The sequence below is a fragment of the Blennius ocellaris genome (assembly GCF_963422515.1).
Source record: "Blennius ocellaris genome assembly, chromosome: 8".
Classification (NCBI taxonomy): Eukaryota; Metazoa; Chordata; class Actinopteri; order Blenniiformes; family Blenniidae; genus Blennius; species Blennius ocellaris.
Genome location: NC_137657.1, coordinates 2,899,111 through 2,922,888, shown reverse-complemented (window position 1 = coordinate 2,922,888; position 23,778 = coordinate 2,899,111). Strand labels below are relative to the sequence as shown.

The following is a 23,778-nucleotide window of genomic DNA, read 5'->3' as shown; positions in this document are numbered from 1 at the left end:
TCTCTTCAATAACTCTTTTATTCCATTTAATGATCTAATAGAAACGTATGGTATCAGTCAAAATAACTATCTGGAATATCTTCAGCTTAAGTCAATAATACAAACAAAGTTCAAACTAGAAGAGATGAACCTAAACTGACCTCAGACAAACATCATGAAGATCTCAGCACCAAAACCACTTTCTAAAATCATTTCAGTCCTGTCATGTTCAAATACCACAATATCCCTTCAAGCTCCAAATGGGAAGAAGATCTAAACATAGAACCAACGCTTTGATCACTAATCTGTAGAAATACATTCACAATGAGCAAAAACACCAATATACAGCTCAGACAATACAAGGTCCTTCACTAGTTCATTACAGGACAAAGATGTTCAAGATGGTCTCACTTCCTCTAACATATGTTCTAACTGCACAGCTGATCTCCTTGATACCTGTCTACATTGTGATCTCCCTGATACCTGTCTACATTGTGATCTCCCTGATACCTGTCTACATTGTGATCTCCCTGATACCTGTCTACACTGTGATCTCCCTGATACCTGTCTACACTGTGATCTCCCTGATACCTGTCTACACTGTGGTCTCCCTGATACCTGTCTACACTGTGGTCTCCCTGGTACCTGTCTACACTGTGATCTCCCTGATACCTGTCTACACTGTGATCTCCCTGATACCTGTCTACACTGTGATCTCCCTGGTACCTGTCTACACTGTGATCTCCCTGATACCTGTCTACACTGTGATCTCCTTGATACCTGTCTACACTGTGGTCTCCCTGGTACCTGTCTACACTGTGATCTCCTTGATACCTACCTACACACACTCTGGCAGTGTACACCAGTCCAAACATTCTGACAAAAGATCTAAGAAGACTTATCATTATACCTGGACCCCCCCATTCCAGTTTCACCTGCACTTTGCCTGTCAGGCGATCTCACAAATATTAAAAGAGAGAAAAATGAATCCTTCACACTCCTGGTCTCCCTAAACGTCACAAAAAAGGCGATCCTCATGAACTGGAAATCCAAAAGTAATCTGAATGTAAAGTTATTTAAGAAGTGACTCCTAGACCACATCACATTGGAGAGAATTTCTGCTTGTAGGAAAAATCAGTCGGCTCAATTTGAGTTGACATGGTCCCCAATAATTAAATACACCATGTAGCCCTGTGGGGGGGTGGTAGTTCCGCCTCGGGGCTCTTGGGGCCATCTGTGGCTGGGGCGTTGTGGCTTGGGTGGTTGGCGGCCCTGTGATCTGGGGGGGTGCTGGCATCTATCCTGGGGAGTGGCGGCCTGGCCTAGGGGGTACTGGGGAGGTTGTGTGAGGGAGGGTCTGCTCTGGGTTTGGGGGTGGTTCTGCTGGGTGGGGTGGGGGTGCTGGGCTTCGGGCCCTGACTGGGCTGCCTGGCCGGGGCGGGCGGGTGTGGGGCTTCGGGGCCTTGGGGTTCCCCCCAGCACCTCCCGCTGTGGTCCCACCGTGTTCCGGGGTGAGTACGGCTGAAGTACGGGGGGCGCGCTCGCTCGGCTGTGGGTAGTGGTTCTCCCTCCCTATTCACAGTTGGATTGGTGGAGGATGAGATCCCGTAGTGGCCTGGTGGGGGCCTGGGGAGTGGGGGGCACCCCCCTCCCAACCAAATAAATGTATGTGCGTGTGTCTGTGTATATGTGTGTCTGTATGTGTATGCGTATGCTTTGGTGTGGGTGTGTGTGTGGGTTGGGATTAGGTGATGGGGCGGTGTGGGGGGTGGGGGGGGCATTGGGGCTCCTGGGGGTTGGAGGGTGGCTGTCCGCCAGCTGGGCCCGGCTGGGCCTTCGCTCTTCCTGGTCTGGGGGGGGGGGGCTGGTCTGGGGCCCTCTCTGTCCCGCCGGAGTTGGGCGGGTGGTGGGGGGGATGACCCCCGGTGGTGCGGCGGGCTCCGCTGCCGGGATCGGGGGGGCTCCCTGCCCACGTGGCCTGGGGGCGCTGCACTGGCCGGTCCCGGCTTGGCGGCTCGGGGCCGGGGGGGTTTGTTGGGGCCTCCGTGGGTCCTTTGGGCTGCTGGGTACCGCAGTGGCGGCGGCCGGCCCTGGTGGCCTCGGGCCCCGGGGTGGTACTGTGGGCCCCCCACAACAGCTCCATTCACATCCAGAGGACAAACCCCACACACACACACACACACACACACACACACACACACACACACACACACACACACACACACACACACACACACACACACACACACACACACACACACACACACACACACACACACACACACACACACACACACACACACACACACACACACACACACACACTTCCACTCCTCATTGATGAGATTTGCTGCTGATTTTTCTTATTTTCTGCTATTGTTCTTTCAATTATCAAAATCATGTTTTTTGTTCTGTGTCATTTTGTTTTTGCTTTTGTTGTCATTGTTGTTGTTGTTTTGCTGTTTGTTCTGTTGTTGCTCAGGCTGGTTTAATCTCATGACAGTTGGATAATATTTAGATCACTGTGATTACTGTATAAAAAAAAAAAGGAATATATGTAGCACTAACAAGGGTATTGTATGTATCTCCCCACCAAGTCTATCTCTGTCTTTCCTCTCCTCTCCTCTCCTCTCCTCCATCCTTTCCTCTCCTCTCCTCTCCTCTCCTCTCCTCTCCTCTCCTCTCCTCTCCTCTCCTCCATCCTTTCACCCCAACCGGTCCTCAGAATTCCTCCACCTCTGACTCTGGTTTCTACAAAGTTTCTCCTTGTTGAGGGAGTTTTTCTTTCCACAGTCACAAACACACCTGCTGCTCATGTGGATATGTTGGGCTTTTCTATTTTCTCTATAAAAGCACATTGGAATTGATTTTAATCAAAAAAACAACAACAAAAAACAAACATTTATACAACATTTGCTAATTTTATTTTGAATACAAAAACATAAAAGCCCACCTGTGCCATGTAAAATGTAAACCCCAAAATAAACAACAACTAAGTTTACAAATATATTGTATATCCATAAAGAATATACATATATCAATACAATAGGCCATCTTTTTAAGATATTACTGCTAAACAGTCTAAGTGGCCTTCTTATCATCAAAAGGCAGTCCCTGTTCTTCTGAAGACTTAATTAAAAAAAATACAGACGATGTCGCCATTTCATCAATAATGTGTGTACACACTCAATTTTGGCTTCTTTAAAGTCAACCCCAAAACACAACTTTTGTAAGATGACTTTAATGAAAATGAATCGATATTATTTGTTCATTGCCAGATCATTTCGCAGTTGTGTTAGGTAAATTTGTACTTTATGTTTATTATTAGTACTTGATATAATGGGAATTAACATTTTGTAAGTTATCGTTGTTTCATGCATGTCTATTATAACCACTGTTCACTGGTTCACACCTGCAAGGGCACGAGTCTTTGTATTATTGAAACTGTACCACTCTGAGACTCTTCAAGGTCTCTGGCCTCTGGGCCGGGGGACATCTTATCTGAGACTCCTGCTTCAACTGTGTGAACCATATAGAAGTGTAACCACACACACACACACACACACACACACACACACACACACACACACACACACACACACACACACACACACACACACACACACACACACACACACACACACACACACACACACACACACACACACACACACACACACACACACACACACACACACACACACACACAGGCCTGGAAACCAGTGTTAACCTGCTTTGTCTGTGTATGAAAATGTAACCGCCTACTCTAACTTTGAATAAAACTGGGCAGAGAAATGAAGATCGTGGCAGATCGGTGAACTTCAGCTCCTGAGGTGAATTCATTTCTCTGTCCTTGTACAAGCTGACTTATTGTTTTGACTCTTTATTGCTCTCGATACTGGGGTTGTCTCTCTTTTCATTCTTACAGGTTTTGAACCTAACAATTGGTCCTTCGAGCCGGATCCCAACATAACCCGTTCCCTGGAGGGAGTTCAAACGGACGGCTGTTTACGTGCACGGCAAAGGACCAGGTCCTTTGTGAAAAACTAAGACCTGCAGGTTACCATTACCTAGCAGGCCAGCTGACGTAGGTCCAGAACTTCCTGCCAGAGGCGGGCTTGACGGGATCCGAGGACAACCCAGAGAGAGTAAGTGATGACTAGACTGACGACAAGAGTGAATGAATATTGATCCTAATATTCACTGGATATTTAGTGAAGCTGGTGTAGTGAAGGTACAGAAAATTAAACGACTGGAGATAAAATTAAATTATAATCGGAGGAACAGGTACTTGATTAACCCAATCATTTTAGGCAAGACTTAATATCCAGATGAAATAATTGTCCGCGAGTAAGCGCCCACGAAATAGTTGTCCGCGGGTAAGCGCTATAGAAATAGTTGTCCGCGAGTAAGCGCCCACGAAATAAAGACGTCCGCGGGTAAGCGCTATAGAAATAATTGTCCGCGAGTAAGCGCTATAGAAATAATTGTCCGCGAGTAAGCGCTATAGAAATAAATGTCCGCGAGTAAGCGCCCACGAAATAAGTTGTCCGCGGGTAAGCGCTATATAAATAGAAACAAAGAGTACTCGAGTGACTGTGACTGACCAAAGGACTGTGTGTATGAAGAGAAATTATTTTCGAAACCCAGACGATCGGTTAACGGTGACAACTGAGCTCTATCTGGGGAGTAAAAGTAATCTCTTATTGCTGACTCATAAGGTGAAATTGTGGGAGAATCTAAAACTGCTCTTACTCCTGTGATAGAACACCTAGTGGAAGACCGGAGTGAACAACAGGTTTGCCCTAGAAGCTTGTCTTTCAAGGAGGAAGTAGCGGGTCCATGAGACATTTTCTCTCCATGAGATCGCACTTGCAAAAGAAAAAAAAAAACGGTAATGTGTCAATGATCGATTCAAAAAGACTGGAAGATGAACACTAAAATTGGTTCGGGACTACTTTAGTGTGTTTAGTGAGGAAATAAACTTATCAAGTTATTTGGAATTTAAATTTAAAAAATCTATAAATAATAGATCTATAAATAAAATTGCTAAATTAACTGAATAAAATAAATGGATGAAATAAAGGAATCCTTGAACAAATACTTTGGGTGTATATGCATGAAGCAGAGCTCCTCCTTATCAAACAGCTGTTATGGAGACCAAGGAATTTGAATGAAAACACAAATCCACAGCTCCGATCCCATTCTGCTTCTACCAGACGTTGCTGGTGGAGGAATGAGAGGCTGTGGAGGCGCTAGATTGGACTACAAACATGGAAACTCTCAACGTAATGACGAACATAAAATTTAATAAAATTATTCTCAATTTCTTAAGATAATAGATTGTTACCTTTGCATAAACAAAATAATGATTATCAGGCATAATCTGGATAGTTGATGATGTGCTGCTATAACGGGACATGGAAGATCTCATGTCTCAACAGGAGGGAAGACACACATCATAAACGGATTTCTAATCACTTGAAAACATTTACCCCAAATCACATGCACTGCCTCTGTATGTACAAGGAGGTGGGAGGAGCAGCCTCTGTGGAGCACTGCAGGCTTCATTGGTGCTGTTTCACCCACTAACGTTGAAAGTACTGCACACAGTGTCTGTGATATTACTTCAAAACAAACTATCTTATCATGCCAGACATGACAGTTTGACTGTCTACCAAAAACGTACATCCTTGACCAGATTTAAAAGGTGCGTTTAACAAAATCAGATTTAACAATATTTATAGATCATATAAAAAGAACACAGATGGTTCAAATGTCAAAAAGCAATGTATTTGCAGATTAACCAGCCAAAGAAGTGGTAAAATTAAACCAAGAGCGAGATATTTATCTTCGGAATACAGGAGTAGATGAAGAAGTATTAAATGTAGATATGCAAAACCCGGTTCCAAAACAGAAAAACAATATTGGAATAGAAAAATAGAATAAAAAATGAATGAATTAATTAATTAATAATAAAAAAAAAAAAAAATGTAGCATAGCAGAAAGAGAGTATCTATTTCTGACCAGAAGGAAAACCTACTCCCAAAATCACTATATAAATAAGCAGCAATAATGAGCCATGGGCTTCGCCATGCCTCAACAGGAGGGATGGTACACTAATAAATAAAAAATTATAATAAAAAAATAATAATTTTTGAGCAGTATGTATAATCTGTATAAAACAGAAAACTAAAAAGGAGGTAAATTTCCAAAACCAGAATAGTGATAATAGATGCATTTTCTAAATGGATAGAACTATTTCCAACATAACATCCAGATACTGGAACATTAGCAAAAGCACTTTGCAAAAATTATAATCCCAACATACGGAATAGCAAAAACAATTTACAGCGATAATGGAAGCCATTCGGTAAACAAATTCACATAGAAGGTATCAGAAAATTTAGGAACAAAATAAAATAAAATAAAAAAATCGTCGTGCTTTTGTCCATGAAGAGCTGGTTTAGTGGAAACATATTCAAAATAGCAGAAAGGCAAACTTAGATACATTTATCACATTGTAAAAAGTCATCACTGCTGAGTCTCCGACCCCACCTAACGAGCAAAAGACTGATAATAGGGTGGATTCAGACGTTTAGAGCCTGGGTAGACCTGAAAGTCAGCAGAAGAACCATTACAAGCCGTGAAGTGACTTAGCGGAAGCCGAACTGAGCAGTAATGACAAAGTCAAACGGTTGTGTGGTCCTCCGGACCCTAACCGTCGTAGCAATCGCAATAATGCTTTTTGCCTTAGTGTGGTTCCTGTGGGAACCGCCTCAACACAGCGAAAGAAACCAAACCAGATCAAACACACTACCAGCCATTTTTCTAGAATAGTGTTTTTAACTGATGTAGATTTAATCTAACAAGTAAAATAAATGAAAAGAAACATGGTTAATATAAATTGATTAAATTAAATTAAATTAAAGTTATCACTTCCAACCAGCAGGTTTAGTTAAAAGAACTAACAGGACAGGTTCTAGTTAATACTGTCTACCTGGCAGACTCTGTCGTCTCGTTTAAAAAGGATTTGAAAACATGTTTATTTAGGAGAGCTTTTGGTTGATGGGTATTTTTTCACTAGTGTCACTTAAATTTTACACATGTATATACATTTTATATTGTTGTTTTTACCTTTTCTCCTGTACAGCACTTTGTGGTTTTTATCTGTGAAAAGTGCTTAATAAATAAATTTTACTTACTTACTTACTTACTAGGAGTAAAAGTTTCAGAAAGAGATCCTGTGGGTCTCATAACAATTAATATCAAAGAACTGAAATAAAGGTCCAAATAATAAACCATCAGATGCAATTTAAACAGACCACCACCAAGGCAATACTTTCAAACTCCAAATTTAGTGATTCAACTTTCTACAAGAAAAAGTGTATGAACAAAGTTAATAAACCAATAAATGAACCAACCAGGAGATATGAAAATAGCTAGTCTTACGGTTCTTTACCTGTTAAAAGTCAAACTAATGCGACGGGCAAAGCCATTCCCTTTGAATTCTAATGATGATAATTAAACCTTTTGATGCATCCTCGGACTGTCACCTCAGCCTCTTGTCCTCTTGACCATCGTTGTCCAGTCCCTCATCAGACTCAGACGTTGTTTGTGGTACAAAGAGAACACCACCTGCCTGATAAGAAGTTCAGGACAGACCGTGGGTTCTCTGCAGAGATTGTTGTGAGACATCAGAAACACCACAGACGAGGAGCACGAGGTGGAAACATGACCTTCTCACGAGACGATGTTTTGTCCAGGACAGTTCTCATGAGAGACGCTGACAGAGGAGAACAGGAGGAGCACAGTGACCCAACTAGAGATGCTCTTAGGTGTTTTATAATGATATAAAATAGGAGATAAATGGAAAATACTTTAAATTAAAAGTAATGTTGAATTAAAGGTAAAAGATTATTTAATGTTTTCTATTTCGGGGGAATGGCAATAAATAGATAATGTTTTCTATTTCTTTTATAAAAGGGGGAATGGCAATAATTATATATAAAAGCAATAAAAAACATGATGAGAGTTAAAAGATAATCGTCAAAAAGAAATTTGATAATAAGGAGCACATAGAATAAATTCTAATATCAGTAATGAAGTTTAAAGTCAGTATTTCTTTGGTGGTTGATCATTAATAAAATTATCGAACTGTCTAATCTGATGTGAGATGTTGCAGGTGGATCCTGATCTGATGTTGCTGCACCGCCAACAAGATCACCTTAAATTGTTTAATGTTAATAAATTAAGTTTCAATAACTGCTTAAGAGAAAAAAAAAAATACTTAGGTTGCATTTAAATTAAAATTTTTAGGGAAAATAATTGTGGAGGCAGGAACAGATGCCTTAGATAGGAGGGACTTTTGATTTTTTATTTCTTTTCAGACATTGTCTCATTGTCAGCATATGACAATGTGTTGTGCTTGAACCATTCAAATTTTAGTTAATGAGTATGAGAATTATGCCAAGCGGTGAAACCGGACTAACGCCTTTTGACATAATTCATGGCAGACAGTTCAATGACCTCAGCTGCAGATGTTGAGATACTCACTTAGATTATGGGTAACTTTTGGAATGGTGATTTGTTGCTTGATGATGATTCCTCTGCTGAGTGTAAATGATGAAGATGCTATGAAAATGACCATGTTGTAGAAAATCTGACAATAAAAGTTGCAGCATGTGACAGAGTAAATTTTGGCATTCATCAACGATAAACGGGAGGGAATGTTAGGTAAATTTGTACTTTATGTTTATTATTAGTACTTGATATAATGGGAATTAACATTTTGTAAGTTATCGTTGTTTCATGCATGTCTATTATAACCACTGTTCACTGGTTCACACCTGCAAGGGCACGAGTCTTTGTATTATTGAAACTGTACCACTCTGAGACTCTTCAAGGTCTCTGGCCTCTGGGCCGGGGGACATCTTATCTGAGACTCCTGCTTCAACTGTGTGAACCATATAGAAGTGTAACCACACACACACACACACACACACACACACACACACACACACACACACACACACACACACACACACACACACACACACACACACACACACACACACACACACACACACACACACACACACACACACACACACACACACACACACACACACACACACACACACACACACACACAGGCCTGGAAACCAGTGTTAACCTGCTTTGTCTGTGTATGAAAATGTAACCGCCTACTCTAACTTTGAATAAAACTGGGCAGAGAAATGAAGATCGTGGCAGATCGGTGAACTTCAGCTCCTGAGGTGAATTCATTTCTCTGTCCTTGTACAAGCTGACTTATTGTTTTGACTCTTTATTGCTCTCGATACTGGGGTTGTCTCTCTTTTCATTCTTACAGGTTTTGAACCTAACAAGTTGTCAACCCTTTGTAATGACTCCTATACTCTGCCTGATTGGCTCATAATCCCTCATGTGACAGGTAAACATAGGCATTAACCAATCAGATTAGAGAAAGCAGCCAAGAATAGCCAATCAGAAGCAGAGTAGAGCAAGTCCCAGAGACTCATTTGTCCGCAGCATGTAACTCAGAGCTGTGCTATGTGCAACATGCTAAACAGTTTCAGGTGCACACGCTAGCAGGCCAACATGCTATGTGTGATTAAAGAATGAGCGATACACATGTCAGTGAGCGAAAGTGCATGGCGTCATACGGCAGTGTGTAGATAGACCCCACTCACTGCCATGTGCGCTCTAGTGGACACGCCACAGCCATTTTTACATCAGAAAGATGCAGATTTGGAAATTCTTTACGTTTAAGCCTTTTTAAGACCCCGCGGGAACCCTGATATATTAAAAGGTTTGTACATGCAAGCATGTACAAACCTTTTAATGTGAACTAAGGTTTTTCATTTTCACCAAGGTGAACACTGCTAGATTTACAGTTTGGGAATCTATACCTTTAAATGAAAATGCAACAATCTCTGCTGCAGATGTCAGAAGAGAAAGAAACGCGTGTCTCTACATTGTGCGTGTCCTTCTTTATGATCATGCACGTCTGTTTCTCTGAGATTGCTGGAGCTACTATGCGATTGCTCTGTGCACAGTGATAGTTTATATTGTGTAGACATGATTCAGAGTTACTGGATCTGAACAAGAGATAACTGCAGAGGTACTTTCCCCTGGAAACACACAGACGGCACTAAAGGCAAGACTTGTCATACTCGTACCCGTTCCTAGCAGCGAGGTGCAGAGGCGTGCAGCCTGAGATGTCCTGGTAGTTTGGGTTGGCTCCTCTCTTCAGGAGCAGAATGAGGCACTCCACTGATCCACAGCTGCGCCGACACAACACACTTGTCACACAATGCTGACCAACAACACATCGAACAAACATTGTTATTTCCTTCTTTAAAAAGGGTTACTAAAGATAAAAGATGTGATCTTTAGGTGACTTAATTGTCTCTCTTAATCAGGATGTCTTAACCCTACACACATCTGTGTTATTGTCTAAGCTTGTTTCATTTTAGTGTTTGAGTTGATCAGGTATTGCTTATCAAAGAAAGAGGAACCATTGTTATAATTATACATGGTTTGTACACATTTTCATCTGAAAAAGGTACAAAACCTGAACGTTATTTTTGATTGTGACCTTTGCTTTATTCTACTCATCAAATAGGGCTTTTCCACCAGAAAGAACCAGGAGCTAGTTCAGGGCCGGTGCCAGGGCCAGTTTTTAAATGAGCACTGCTAAAGAACTGGTTCTTTTTTCACAGTTAAGGGAGTCAAGCAAGAGCCACGTCATTACGTCACTCCAAAACGTGATACATCACTGATTTCGCCGATCAGCGCTCATATAGAAGAACGAAGAGATGGACTGTATTCATCAGTTTGTTCTGGGTCGCTGCATCGAGTCTGGCCTGAACCTCACATGCAGACAAAAGAGACAGAAAACATTGAGTCTCCTCGTCACTCTACTGGTGTTTTTTCACGTCCGTCTCCGTCCGGAGCCGCGTAGTGGACAGAGAGAGAGAGCAAGAGGAAGAAAAATGCGTGAATGAGCTTGGGGCTTATTTTTCAACATGTGGGCATTACAAAATGAATTTCTGCTCCTTTCATTTTATTTCTGTACGTGTCTGAATCAAATGCTTCAACATCAGGAGGAATAGAGGTGTACAATGACAGAACGCAGCTCAACAGCTGTTTATAATGGAAACCTACATAAACGCACACTGATTAAAGTTCTCTTTCACATTAAACCATGAATGCAGCCTCACACTGCATTGCGCAGCGGCTCAGCCTCCGGTTATAACGCGAAACAAGACATGAAAGTGAAGTTAGAATGATGTTACGATGAAAAACGTGAAAACAATGGAAAACTGCTTCTAAATTCTATATCTTATGCAGCTGAGAGTGCAGTGGAGGAGCTCTGCACCTTGAGAGCCGCAGCACCATAATCATTCCCTTCTATTATTAATTTCAGGGAGCGACTGTCTCTGGTTTACACAGAGATGCTGACGGATGCTATCATTTCCAGTTGCATTGATTACTGACAGTTTTGTCTCTGATCTAAAATCTATTTATTCCTGGACTGGATGTCGAAGAGGACCAGAAGATGGTTGAAAATCACTGCTTTCACTTCTTATGCGTTTCACAATTGATTTTTAAAGCATTTTTTAAATGTTTTATTGGTCTTGTACCTTCTTGATTATGATTATGAACCCTTACAGACTCCAGCAGTTCCCCCCCCCCCCCCCCCCCGAGTAATTCTAAAAGTCATGGAGAAATAGAAATACTGCAGTGTTTCATTATTTCATTGACTGTTTCATTAATTGCATCATTCATGAATATTCTCTAAAGGTTAAAATAGGTTTTGGTGTTCTGGGTCACTTCAGAAAACAAAACCTAATTTCAGATTTTAAAAATTATTTTTTTTAGTTACCTCTTTATTAGCTACAAATTACATCTGCCCTTGAACTGCTAACTTATCGTAGTGGGGGAGTTTGAGTACCCAAATGATCCTCAGAGCTATGTTGTCGGGGGGCTTTATGACCCCCCCAAGTAGGGTCTCCCAAGGCAAACAGGTCCTGGGTAAGGGGTCAGACTAAAAGAAGTTCAACACACCCCTATGGAAAAACACAGAAAGAGAGGAGAGACATCGCCCAGTAAGGCGCAGCTGGAGCCTCACCCTGGAGCCAGGCCTGGGGTAGGGGCTCGTATGCGAGCGCATGGTGGCCGGGCTCTTGCCCGCCAGACCCAGCCAGGCTCAGCCAGAAGGGACGACATGGGCCCGATCTCCTCTTTGATTGGGTAAATTGGAAATTCCTACTCGCTACACTCAATTTGGATTTAGAGAAGACTACCTCTTCTGGATAAAAACGATGTACATCTCACCCAGTGCCTCCTGTGACCTCACCACCCACAGAGGCGACCGTAGAGGTCAGTGCAGTGTGGATTGGGTAGCAGTTGACAGCGGGAGCCTCGACGACCCAATCCCCGGACACAGAATCTGGTTTTCGGGACATGGAACATGACCTCACTGGGAAGGAAGGAGCCCGAGCTTGGATGGGCGGTTGAGAGATACCGTCTAGATATAGTTGGGCTCACCTCCACTCACAGCTTGGAGTCTGGAACCCAGCTCCTCGACAGGGGCTGGATACTCCACTTTTCTGGAGTTGCTCATGGTGAGAGGCAGTGGGCTGGCATGGGCTTGCTTATTGCCCCACAGCTCAGCAGCCATATGTTGGAGTTCACCCCCCTACGCCTTCAGGTAGGAGTCCCTGGGAGGGGTGCCAGATAGTGCTCCAACTGGGGACTCCATTGTTCTACTGGGGGACTTCAACGCTCACGTGGGCAATGACAGCAAGACTTGCAAGGGGGTGATTGGGAAGAACGGCCTCCCCGATCTGAACCCAAGTCGTGTTCTGTTATTGGACTTCTATGCTAGTCACAGTTTATCCATAACGAACACCATGTTCGAGCACAGGGGTGTCCATAAGTGCACGTGGCACAAGGACAGGCCGGAGGTCAATGATGGACTTTGGAGTTGGATGCACTGTACCAGGATGTCTGATGGGAATGCCTGGCCGAGCCCTCTGTCACGCAGTCTTCAACTCCCACCTCCGGGAGAGCTTCACACTGATCCCGCCTGTCGTGGCGGCACCCCCTGATCCCGGTGGTGGAAACAGAAAGTAAGGGATGCTGTCAAGCTGAAGGAGTTCTATCGGGTGTTGTTAGCTCATAGGACTCCCGAGACAACTGACAGGTACCGGCAGGCCAAGCGAACCACAGCCCGGGCCGTGTTGCAGGCAAAAACTCGGGTCTGGGAGGATTTCAGGGAGGCCATGGAGGAGGACTATTGGTCGGCCCCGAGGAAATTCTGGCAAAATGTCCGGCGCCTCAGGAAGAGGAAGCAGTTCTTAACCAACACTGTTCACAGTGGAGTTGGGGAGCTGTTGACCTCAACTGGAGATGTCGTCGGGCGGTGGAAGGAATACTTCGAGGACCTCCACAATCCCACCATCACGTCTTCCGTTGAGGAAGCAGAGGCTGGGTTCTCAGAGGTGGACTCGTCCATTACCCAAGCTGAAGTCACCGAGGTTGTTGTGAAGCTCCTCGGTGGTAAGGCACCGGGAGTGGATGAGATTCACCCAAAGTTCCTTAAGTCTCTGGATGTGCAGGGACTGTTGTGGCTGACTCGCCTCTGCAACATCGCGTGGCGGGCGGGGACAGTACCTCTTGACTGGCAGTCCAGGGTGCTGGTCCCTCTTTTTAAGAAGGGGTATCAGAGGCTGTGTTCCAACTACAGGGGGATCACACACCTCAGCCTCCCCGGGAAAGTCTATTCCAGGGTACTGGAGAGGAGGATCTAGCAGTTAGTCGAACCTCGGATCCAAGAGGAACAATGCGGTTTTTGTCCTGGTCGTGGAACACTGGAACAGCTCTATACCCTCCACCAGGCGCTTGAGGGTTCATGGAAGTACACCCAACCAGTCCACATGTGTTTTGTGGATCAGGAGAAGGCGTTCAACTGCATCCCTCGGGGATGTCCTGTGGGGAGTGTCCCGGGAGTATTGCGTCTGGGGCCCTTTATTTATTTATTAGTTAATTTGATAGGGACAGTGCATATTAATAAACATCTGAAAAACAGATTATAGCTAAAATGCTCATTTCCATCTGTTGTCCCGAGGCAGGTGACACAAGATACAGGAAAAAAAAAAAAAGTACAAAAAATACAACAATGCTGTCCTTTGTCACTGATTCTGTTCATCACCTACATGGACAGAATTTCTAGGCCCAGCCAGGGGTTGGAGGGGGTCTGGTTTGGGGACCACAGGATCTCGTATCTGCTTTTTGCAGACGATGTGGTTCTGTTGGCTTCATCAAACCTGGACCTTCAGCGTGCACTGGCGCAGTTTGTAGCTGAGTGTGAAGTAGGTGGAATGAATCTGAGACCATGGTTCTTAACCGGAAAAAGGTGGCTTGCCTACTTCAAGTCGGTGGAGTGCCCTTGACCCAAGTGGAGTTCAAGTACCTCGGGCTCTTGTTCATGAATGGGGGGGAAGATGGAGCGTGAGATCGACAGGTGGATCGGTGCAGTTTTGCGGACGTTGTATTGGTCCCTCTTGGTGAAGAAGGAGCTGAACCAAAATACGAAGCTCTCTATTTACCGGTCGATCTTCGTTCCTACCCTCACCTATAGTAATGAGCTATGGGTCATGACTGATCGAATGCAATCCCAGATACAAGCGGCTGAAATGAGCTTCCTCTGTAGGGTGGCTGGGCGTACCCGTAGAGATAGGGGGAGGAGCTCAGTCACCCTTAGAGATAGGGTGAGGAGCTCAGTCACCCTTAGAGATAGGGTGAGGAGCTCAGTCACCAGGGAGGAGCTGGGAGTAGAGCCGCTGCTCCTCCACATCGAGAGGAGCCAGCTGAGGTGGCTCGGGCATCTATTTCGGATGGAGGAAGTGTCTGCGGTGAGGGAAGTCTGGGCAACCCTGCGCAGACTGCTGCCTCAGCGACGCGGGTACCGGATAAGCGGCAGATAATAGATGGATGGAAAAAATTACATTTTGTGGGGGGGGGGGGGGGGTTGTTTTTTTTTACTGCGGTCAACAGTCAAAATGGGAAAATAGTGAACCAAACCATACAGGTACATCTCAAAAAATTTGAATATCATGAAAATGTTCAATATTTTTGTCACTCATTTCAGAAAGTTAAATCCATATAGATAGCTCATGGCACAGTGAAATATTTAAAGCCTTTATTTCTTGAAATGTTGATGAAGCTATAAAGCTTACAGATAATGACAACCCAAAATTCGGTGTCCCTGAATTCAAATACTACAAAAGTTGATCTCATGTAATATTCTAATTTTCTGACATACTGAATGAAAAAATATTTAAAAATATAATGCAAGGCTTCTGAAAATTCTGTTAATTTCTCCGCACTCAATACTTGGTTGGGCTTCCTTTTGCATGAATGACTGCGTCTTAGTGGCCTGGCATGAAGCCATCAACCTGTGGCACTGCTCAGACATAATGGAGGTCCAGGTTGTTTTGATAGCAGCCTTCAGGTCATTTGCATTGTTGGTCTGGTGTCTTTCACCTTCCTCTGAACAAGAGCCCAGAGATTCTCTCTGGGGTTCAGGTTAGGCCAGTTTGCTGGCCAATCAAGCACAGTAACACACTTGACTTCAAGGAACCTGGATTCTGAGCCTCTCCACTCTTCCTCCAGACTCTGGGACCTTGATTTCCAAATTTCCTAAATTTGCTTTCATGTGAAAAAAGGACTTTGGACCACTGAGCAACACCCCAGTTTATTTCTCCACAGCCCAGGTAAGATGCTTCTGACGTAGTCTCTTGTTCAGGAGTGGCTTGACACCAGGAATGCCACATTTGTCCCCCATGTCTAGGATTGGTCTGTACAGAGCGGCTCTTGATGTGTTGACTCCAGCCTCAGTCCACTCCTTGTGAAGCTCCCCAAATTCTTGAATGCATTTTGCTTGACAATCCTCTCAAGACTCTGGTCGACCGTTTTGCTGCTGCACCTTTTCCTACCACACTTTTTCCTTCCACTCAACTTTCTATGAACATGCGTGGATACAGCACTCTGTGAACAAGCAGTTTCTTTAGCACTGACCGTTGTTAAGAAACGGTCTTAGATGGCTGCCTAAAGGAGTTAAGATAAGGAGTTAGGAGGCTTCCTAAAGTAGTTAAGGAAAGGTGTTAGGAGGCTTCCTAAAGTAGTTAAGGAAAGGTGTTTGGAGGCTTCCTAAAGGAGTTAAGGAAAGGTGTCAAGAGGCTTCCTCAAGGAGTTAAGGAAAGGTGTCAGGAGGCTTTCTAAAGGAGTTAAGGAAAGGTGTTTGGAGGCTTCCTAAAGGAGTTAAGGAAAGGTGTTAGAAGGCTTCCTAAAGGAATTAAGGAAAGGTGTTAGGAGGCTTCCTAAAGTAGTTAAGGAAAGGTGTTTGGAGGCTTCCTAAAGGAGTTAAGGAAAGGTGTCAAGAGGCTTCCTCAAGGAGTTAAGGAAAGGTGTCAGGAGGCTTTCTAAAGGAGTTAAGGAAAGGTGTTTGGAGGCTTCCTAAAGGAGTTAAGGAAAGGTGTCAAGAGGCTTCCTCAAGGAGTTAAGGAAAGGTGTCAGGAGGCTTCCTAAAGGAGTTAAGGAAAGGTGTCAAGAGGCTTCCTCAAGGAGTTAAGGAAAGGTGTCAGGAGGCTTTCTAAAGGAGTTAAGGAAAGATGAACCGGCTTGCTGAAAATGACAACGAACATGGAGCCCCAGAGTGGTTGTTGAGAAAAAAAGAAAGCATTGGATGGATGTAATCCGTCACTCCCTGAAGTTAATAATACGAGGGAACAAGATCATTTAATCCTTGATCGCAGCACCATGGCTCTCGAGGTGAGGAGCTGCACTGTCAGCTGCATGAGATATATACTTTAGAAGCAGTTTGATTGTTTTCACACTTTTCATTGTAACATCATTGTAACTAACTTTGCTTTAACGTCTTGTTTCGTGTGATGACCGCAGGCTGAGGCGCTGCAGCTGCTTTGCAATACAGTGTTCGGTTGCGTTGCGCTCCGCTATGAGACGCTCCATTATTTTTTACCACAGAACTTTATAATGAAGCGATACTTTTGGTTCATCAGCCACTAAAAAAACAAAGTACATAATACTGTAAATGAAAGCTTGGATTTTTTAACCATAAAAGGTGCCTTTTAATGGCTTCATATGAAAGAGAACTTTAATCAGCGTCTTTACGTAGGTTCCCATTCTAAACGGCTGTAGAGCTGCATTCTATCATCCTACACCTCCATTCCTCCTGATGCTGAAGCAATTGATTCAGACACGTCCAGAAATAAAGTAGAAGGAGCAGAAATTCACAATGTAATGGCCAAATGTTGAAAAATAAGCACCAAGCTCATTCACATGTTTTTGTCCTCTCTCTACTGCCCTCAAGTGAGCCTTTATTGGAAAACACAAGACAGCCTACGCTGAAAGGAAACCCTTCAATATAAAAGCCCGAAAAGCGGAGGTGGAGGGAGGGGGAGGGGGAGGGGGAGGAGGGAGAGGGAGAGGGAGAGGGAGAGGGAGAGGGAGAGGGAGAGGGAGAGGGAGAGGGAGAGGGAGAGGGAGAGGGAGAGGGAGAGGGAGAGGGAGAGGGAGAGGGAGAGGGAGAGGGAGAGGGAGAGGGAGAGAGAGAGAGAGAGAGAGAGAGAGAGAGAGAGAGAGAGAGAGAGAGAGAGAGAGAGAGAGGTCTGTTTTCAATTTGTCATAAAAATAGAGTTCTTCACAGGTTTACACCTAATTCCATTTCAGTACAATACTAGACATACTCCTTCATTACTACAAGCAATATGAAAGAAAATTACTGTAGAAATTTGAGTAAACTTGGATCTGTTGGTTAAAAATAATGGTCTCTCACCTGTTTTCAAATTCCAATAAAAAAAAAGAGAGTTCTTCAGAGGTTCATATCTAATTTCACTTCAAAACAATACTAGATATACTTCTTGATTACTACAAACAATATGAAAGAAATTTACTCTAGAAATTTGGAGTAAAGTACTGTTAAACTTGGAGCAAATGATTGAAAAGAATGGTCTCTCGCCTGTTTTCAAATGGCAATAAAAAAAGGATCCTTCATAGGTTTATGCTTAATTTCACTTCAGTACAATACTAGACATACTCCTTTGTTACTAAAAGTAATATATTATATTATTAGTAATACAAATAATATTTTATTCCCACTCTCCTCTGCAGATGCTCTCAAATTGTGTCAGGTGAGATGGAGAGCGTCGCTGCACAGCTACTTTCACGTCTTTGCAGAGATCTTCAATTGGGTCCAAGTCTGGACTCTGGCTGGGCCACTCAGAGACGTTCACAGACCTTTCCCGAAGCCACTCTTTAGTTATCTTTGCTGTGAGCTTTGAGTGTGCCAAGCTTGTAGCAATCAACCCTAGAAGACTTCATGCTGTCATTATTGCTGTAGGTGCCTCAACAAAGTATTAAAGAAAGGGTGTGACTACTTATGTACATGTGAAATTTTCGTGTTTTATTATTATTTAATGAAATGGCAAAAAAAAACTGTTTTCACTTTGTCATTATGGGCAAGTAGACTGATGAGAAAAAAATTGAATTTGATCATTTTGGAATGAAGTTGCAAAACTACAAAATGTTGAAAAAGTGAGGAGGGTTTAATACTTTCCGAATGCACTGTACCGGTATGTCAGTGTTCAAAACCTGTTATTATGAAAACTGGTAGCTTCAATAACAAGGTATACACATATGAAATGTTTGTACAGAATAAATAGGCTGATCTTCGGGTAAAGGATAGTATTTTCTTATCTAATGGAGCTGAAGTGGAAGTGGTGCATCTTACTTGGCAGCAATGTGCAGCAGACTTCTTTTCACCCGCCCAAAGGCGTAGTTCACATCAAACTTGGAGTTAAGCAGCAGTTCGGACACCGACCTATCAAAGACAAGAGCACATAAAATGGAGCTTCTTTAACTCTGTTAAGTTCAAACACAACTGACTACACTGCAGAAGAATGGTTATTGTAAATAATCAGGGGTGCATGATAAATGGACATATCACCAGATCAACATTCGCATTATATGTACTGCAAAATACACACCGAATTGCACTCTGCATATCAACATATTTGACCAATCAGATTACGTCTGGCTGCACTAGATTGTGTTGACAACAGACTATACTACACTTCATACTTGGTGGCAATAGGGCAGGAGAAAGAAGAACAGCTTCTGCGCAACAATTTGTTTCTGGACACACAAAAAAAGGAAAATGTGTAAAAATGTTAGGAGGCGATATGCAGCCACTTTGGCACACACATGCATTATTCTCATGAAATACAAACTGTTTTACCACCTCTGATGTGTGTGAAACCTTTCACCTTATATTCAGGCCATCAAAAATACACCAGCTCCAGTGACATAAGAAGAAACTGCAATAATAACAAGAGCAATCAGAGATTTCTGACCTCCGCCAAGGGTCGACATGGACACAGGGAAATTACACATATTCCACTTCTAGATCAACTGCCTTATTTCATCTATTTAGTTTGGCGATCCCATGAATATATCTCATAATTTGAAATAACACAAGATAAGACAAATGTCTTACCTGCTTCGAGGTTATCATCCAAACCATAGTGGAGAACCGTCTCATCATGGAATTTCACTCACTCACTTATGGCTCATGTCTGCTGCCAAGCACTGGAGCGCAGGGGGACAACTACACGTCCCAAATATGCTACAACCCCATTTCCCACAATGCACTTGTCATTTGAAGTGACAGGCTAAGCACCCAACAATAAATAGTGAAATGAACATTTTTTAACAATTATTTTCAATTTGGATCACCCCAACATTTAATGGGTTCTTCCTTTTTCAACTTGCACCTGTGTACCAATGCTCATTAGCTTTTGAGATAGCTTGTTAACAGACAGACACACAAACAGCCAAATAATCGCAGGTGATTTTGTAACCTCCTTGGCCGGGTTAATAATTCCTTACATTCCAATAGGGCTTTCACACCACTTGGTGCTTGGCCCCTAACAATGTAACACAGGAACATATATCCACACAGTGAGACATCAACATCATATGTCCTTGTTTTATTACCAGTAGGCATATGGAAAGCATGATACTCAATGACATTGTCACATGTTGATCTAATCATGCAGCCACAATACACTTCAGATGGTGGAAGGATTACCTGTGCTGGTCAGCCATCACCATTGGCATGAGTGTGTACACTGCAGTCTCGTTGTCTGTAGACAGAGAAACAGAAGATGAGTGAAACTATCCAACAACCAGACATTCAGTTTTTGCATTCATTCACCCAATCTCAGCTGTATGAGGTTTGTCGTATCACAGCACTCATCATAAAGATCCTAAACTAGCAAACTTGTTTAGTATTTGTATATATGGATCTTTGAATGTAGTGATACCGTTATGGTCACATAGTTACGTGGTTGTCTCTTTATCGTACAGTCTGTGCAGAAACTGATTTGAATCCATTTGTGGAGATATGATTTCTCTATAGGTATGTCCAGAAGCTTTCTGATCATGGATGTACCTGTGTTGTATTTACAGATCATTTCAAGTAAATGGAGAAGTTCACCAAGCTGTCGCCTTACAAAGGTTGACAAGACACTCAGTGGTGAAAAGGTAGTTTATTACCTGAACTTTTACAAACAACAACCTTTGAACATAACTCAACAATCTGACTTGGCAGATTGATGATAAAAACAGCACAACACCGCCACGTTTGGTAGAGAGAGCAGATGTGGTCCAGTGGCCAGACACCACATGTCCACGCCCGCACGGAAAGTGGCTACCTACAGGTCTGTGATCGAGCAGGCACGTCGCAGCTCCGCACGACGGAAGCAGTGACGGAGGCCGCTGCGCCTGTACCGAACCCCGCTGGCGGGGCTCCAGCCTGTCCCACCCTGCTGCGTTACCTTCGGGGAGTTCCACGGTCCTGGCTCGGCGGAGGGATCGGGTTAGCCGGCTGAGCTGTACGTTGAGCTGCTCCATCGCCCGTTCCATTATAGGCGAGTGTCCGGAGCCTGTTCAGAAGTTCCAGGTGGGCTTCAGTGGGTCCCGGGTGCAGTCCATTGGCGCTGGCGGGACCTCCAACGGTAGAATGTTCACCTGAACGGGTTGGTCGCGTTTGTAATAAGCAGGTCTGCGTTGCACTCCCAAGCACTCCTTCGCTTGTAAACCACCGTTACCGCCCTGCGCCCACACTTCCTGTTGTGATGACGTGTCAGGACACAGTGCATTGTGGATGATGTCGTTTCCAATAGATCAGCGCCTTCAAACGTCACCTCGTCGTTTTCCCGTGGATGTGAAATCACATTCAATCTGACTATATAAGGTTGCTTACTGCTTACGAATATCTGATTTTACACAGGATTTCCTAGTTTAATAATAAAAATACTGACACAATACTGAGTCAATAAAAATAGTGCTTTTCTAAGCACTCCGGGATCCATGCCTTTGTCCTTCCTACTTGACAAACGTCCACAATGGAGAGCTGCAGGCTGCACTGTCTGTGCAAAGTACTAATACTGCTGATAACTACCAATTTTTTTTGTCCATAAAAAAATAAAATCTCGTTGATTTTCGACATTTTCTGAAGCACATAAGTGTTTGGTTTTTTTGCCTACAGTTTTTTTTTTTCTTGAGTGGCCCCAATACTCTTCTGTAGTAAAATAATACTCCTTAATTTTAAATAATTGACTTTATTACTTATTGATATTGCAAATATTAATGTATTAATGTAAACAGAGCATATGAATGGACCAACAATTAAAAGTTAACTTTTTCAGAGAAGAGAAATTGTCGGGAGAATTTTCCAAGTAAGAAAATTTCAGGAGACAGAATACACAGGAAAGAGACTGGGAGCGATTGAAAAGTTTAAGAGAAAGTTTATTACATTATTCTGGCAAGAAGAGACAGTCGCAGTACAACCTCTGCATGGTTGTTGAAGAAGTATAATCGTACTATTAAATGATTATGTGTGTTGCCTATGAATTTAGGCCTGTAAGGAAGTATAATGTGATCAGTATATTACACTCACAGACACTTGCTCAGTAGAGTGAAAAACAGGATGCAGCTGGTGTACAAAACAGGCCCAAATAAGGGAATTGAACTTGAGGAGGAGAACATGTGAAGGTAAGGTAAAGATAAGGAAGGGACTGAAGAGCTATTGTACCCACGATGAGCAAAAAGTATGAAGCAGGATTAAACCGGATAAAAACTGGAGTCAGAGAAGAGAATAACATCAACATAGTAACACATACATCACTAGGAACTGACCAATATGAGTTTAGAGTAGTATATGTAAAGGTATGAATATGAACTACGCGTTACAGCCGCGCCCTTCTTCGCTGCAAACCTAGGGTGCATGCTGTGGGTTTGCAAGGAAGAACGGACCGAGCTCATATTCTGCAATCTCTGGTATATGCATTTTGTAATGTTTTGCTTGTGTGTGTGAGGAACCACACCTCGTTCCAGCACCAGATCCTCCCTCACTGACACTCCTGCATGTAATTGACTAATTGATTGCTCCCACCTCTTAAGCCCTGCAGTGAGGCGGGTCCGGTGCCAGAAGATTGTGTCTTTGTTCCGAGTCACCAGCTCCTCTCATGCGCTCCACGACTCCCTGCTTCAAGCGTCCTCGGCCACCCCACCTCGCTGTGCAGCACTCCCTGCTGTGCTCCTCATGTGCTCTCAGCTCCTCACTCCGTGCATCCTCAGCGCACCTCCTCCTGGTGCAGCGTGCCTCCCTGCTGCAGTCCCTCGCCTGCGCACTCTGCATCCCAGAGTCACCGTTCCCTCATCTCCCAGGTCTTGCAATATAAATAAATTATTGCTAATTGCACCTGCTCTGCCTCCTGGTCTGCTTTTGTGTTTCAGAAACTCCACGCACCGGCTCTCAGCCGTAACAGAATCTTCTGGCCCAAACATGAGCCCAGCAGACCTCAATCCGGCAGTGGAAGCCCTCTCCTCCCAGGCGGTGTTACTCGGTTGGCACGATCGCCTGCTACAGGAGCTCGCTGCTTCTATCCAGGACATTCACCAGCAGCTGGTCCAGCAGTCTTCCACCACCACAGACACTTCCACGTCAGATCCCGGCACTGCCCACCCCTCCGGAGGCCTGGGCACTCTTCCCCCGGCAAGGAGCCCTTCGTTCCCACACCGGAGCCATACGCCGGGGAACTGGGTTGCTGTGATCAGTTCCTGCTAAAGTGCCGCCTCGTCTTCAACCTCCAGCCCTCAAAGTATCCCTCGGACCGGGCCGAGATCGCCTACACTACAAATCTTCTGCGAGGGAAGGCAGCTCGGTGGGTTACGGCACTCTGGAACCATGACTCCCCGGTAATTCAGACCTGGGCCCACTTTACCGGGGAGCTTAAAAAGACATTCGATCAACCAGTAAAGAAAGGGGAAGCGGCGCGGCGGCTTCTCTCCTTCTCCCAGGGCACCACGTCAGCAGCCGACTACTCGGTCGAGTTCCGGGTCCTGGCACAGCAGTGTGGGTGGCAGGACAGGGCTCTCCAGGGCATCTACACCCAGGGTCTCTTGGAGAGACTCAAAGACCAGCTGGCGATGCGGGATAACCCCTCCTCCCTCGACAAACTCATCTCACTCCAGCTGCTTGGACAACCGGCTGAGGGAGAGGCAGTGGGAGTGTGCTCACCGCCGATCCTTCCCCGCCGGACTCTCCTTCTTCCAGCCGGCTCCCAGGTCCTCGACTTTCCCACCAGGCCCCGGAGCTCCCAACGAGTCAACAGAGGAACCAAT

General features: G+C 44.1%; 1 protein-coding gene across 2 annotated transcripts in view; it reads right to left on the bottom strand.

Annotated features, from left to right (window-relative positions):
- hace1 (HECT domain and ankyrin repeat containing E3 ubiquitin protein ligase 1) overlaps positions 1-21,191 on the bottom strand; it is a 110,617-nt gene extending 89,426 nt beyond the window's left edge. For both annotated transcript variants that reach the window (XM_080501137.1, XM_080501138.1), the window contains exons 1-4: positions 20,928-21,191; positions 20,180-20,234; positions 18,821-18,910; positions 10,182-10,286 (exon numbers count right to left, since the gene is read on the bottom strand). In XM_080501137.1, the coding sequence (XP_080357263.1) occupies positions 10,182-10,286; positions 18,821-18,910; positions 20,180-20,234; positions 20,928-21,015 (338 nt within the window). In that variant the 5' untranslated portion in view covers positions 21,016-21,191. The remainder of the gene's footprint in view (positions 1-10,181; positions 10,287-18,820; positions 18,911-20,179; positions 20,235-20,927) is intronic.
- Positions 21,192-23,778: the final 2,587 nt, after the last annotated feature.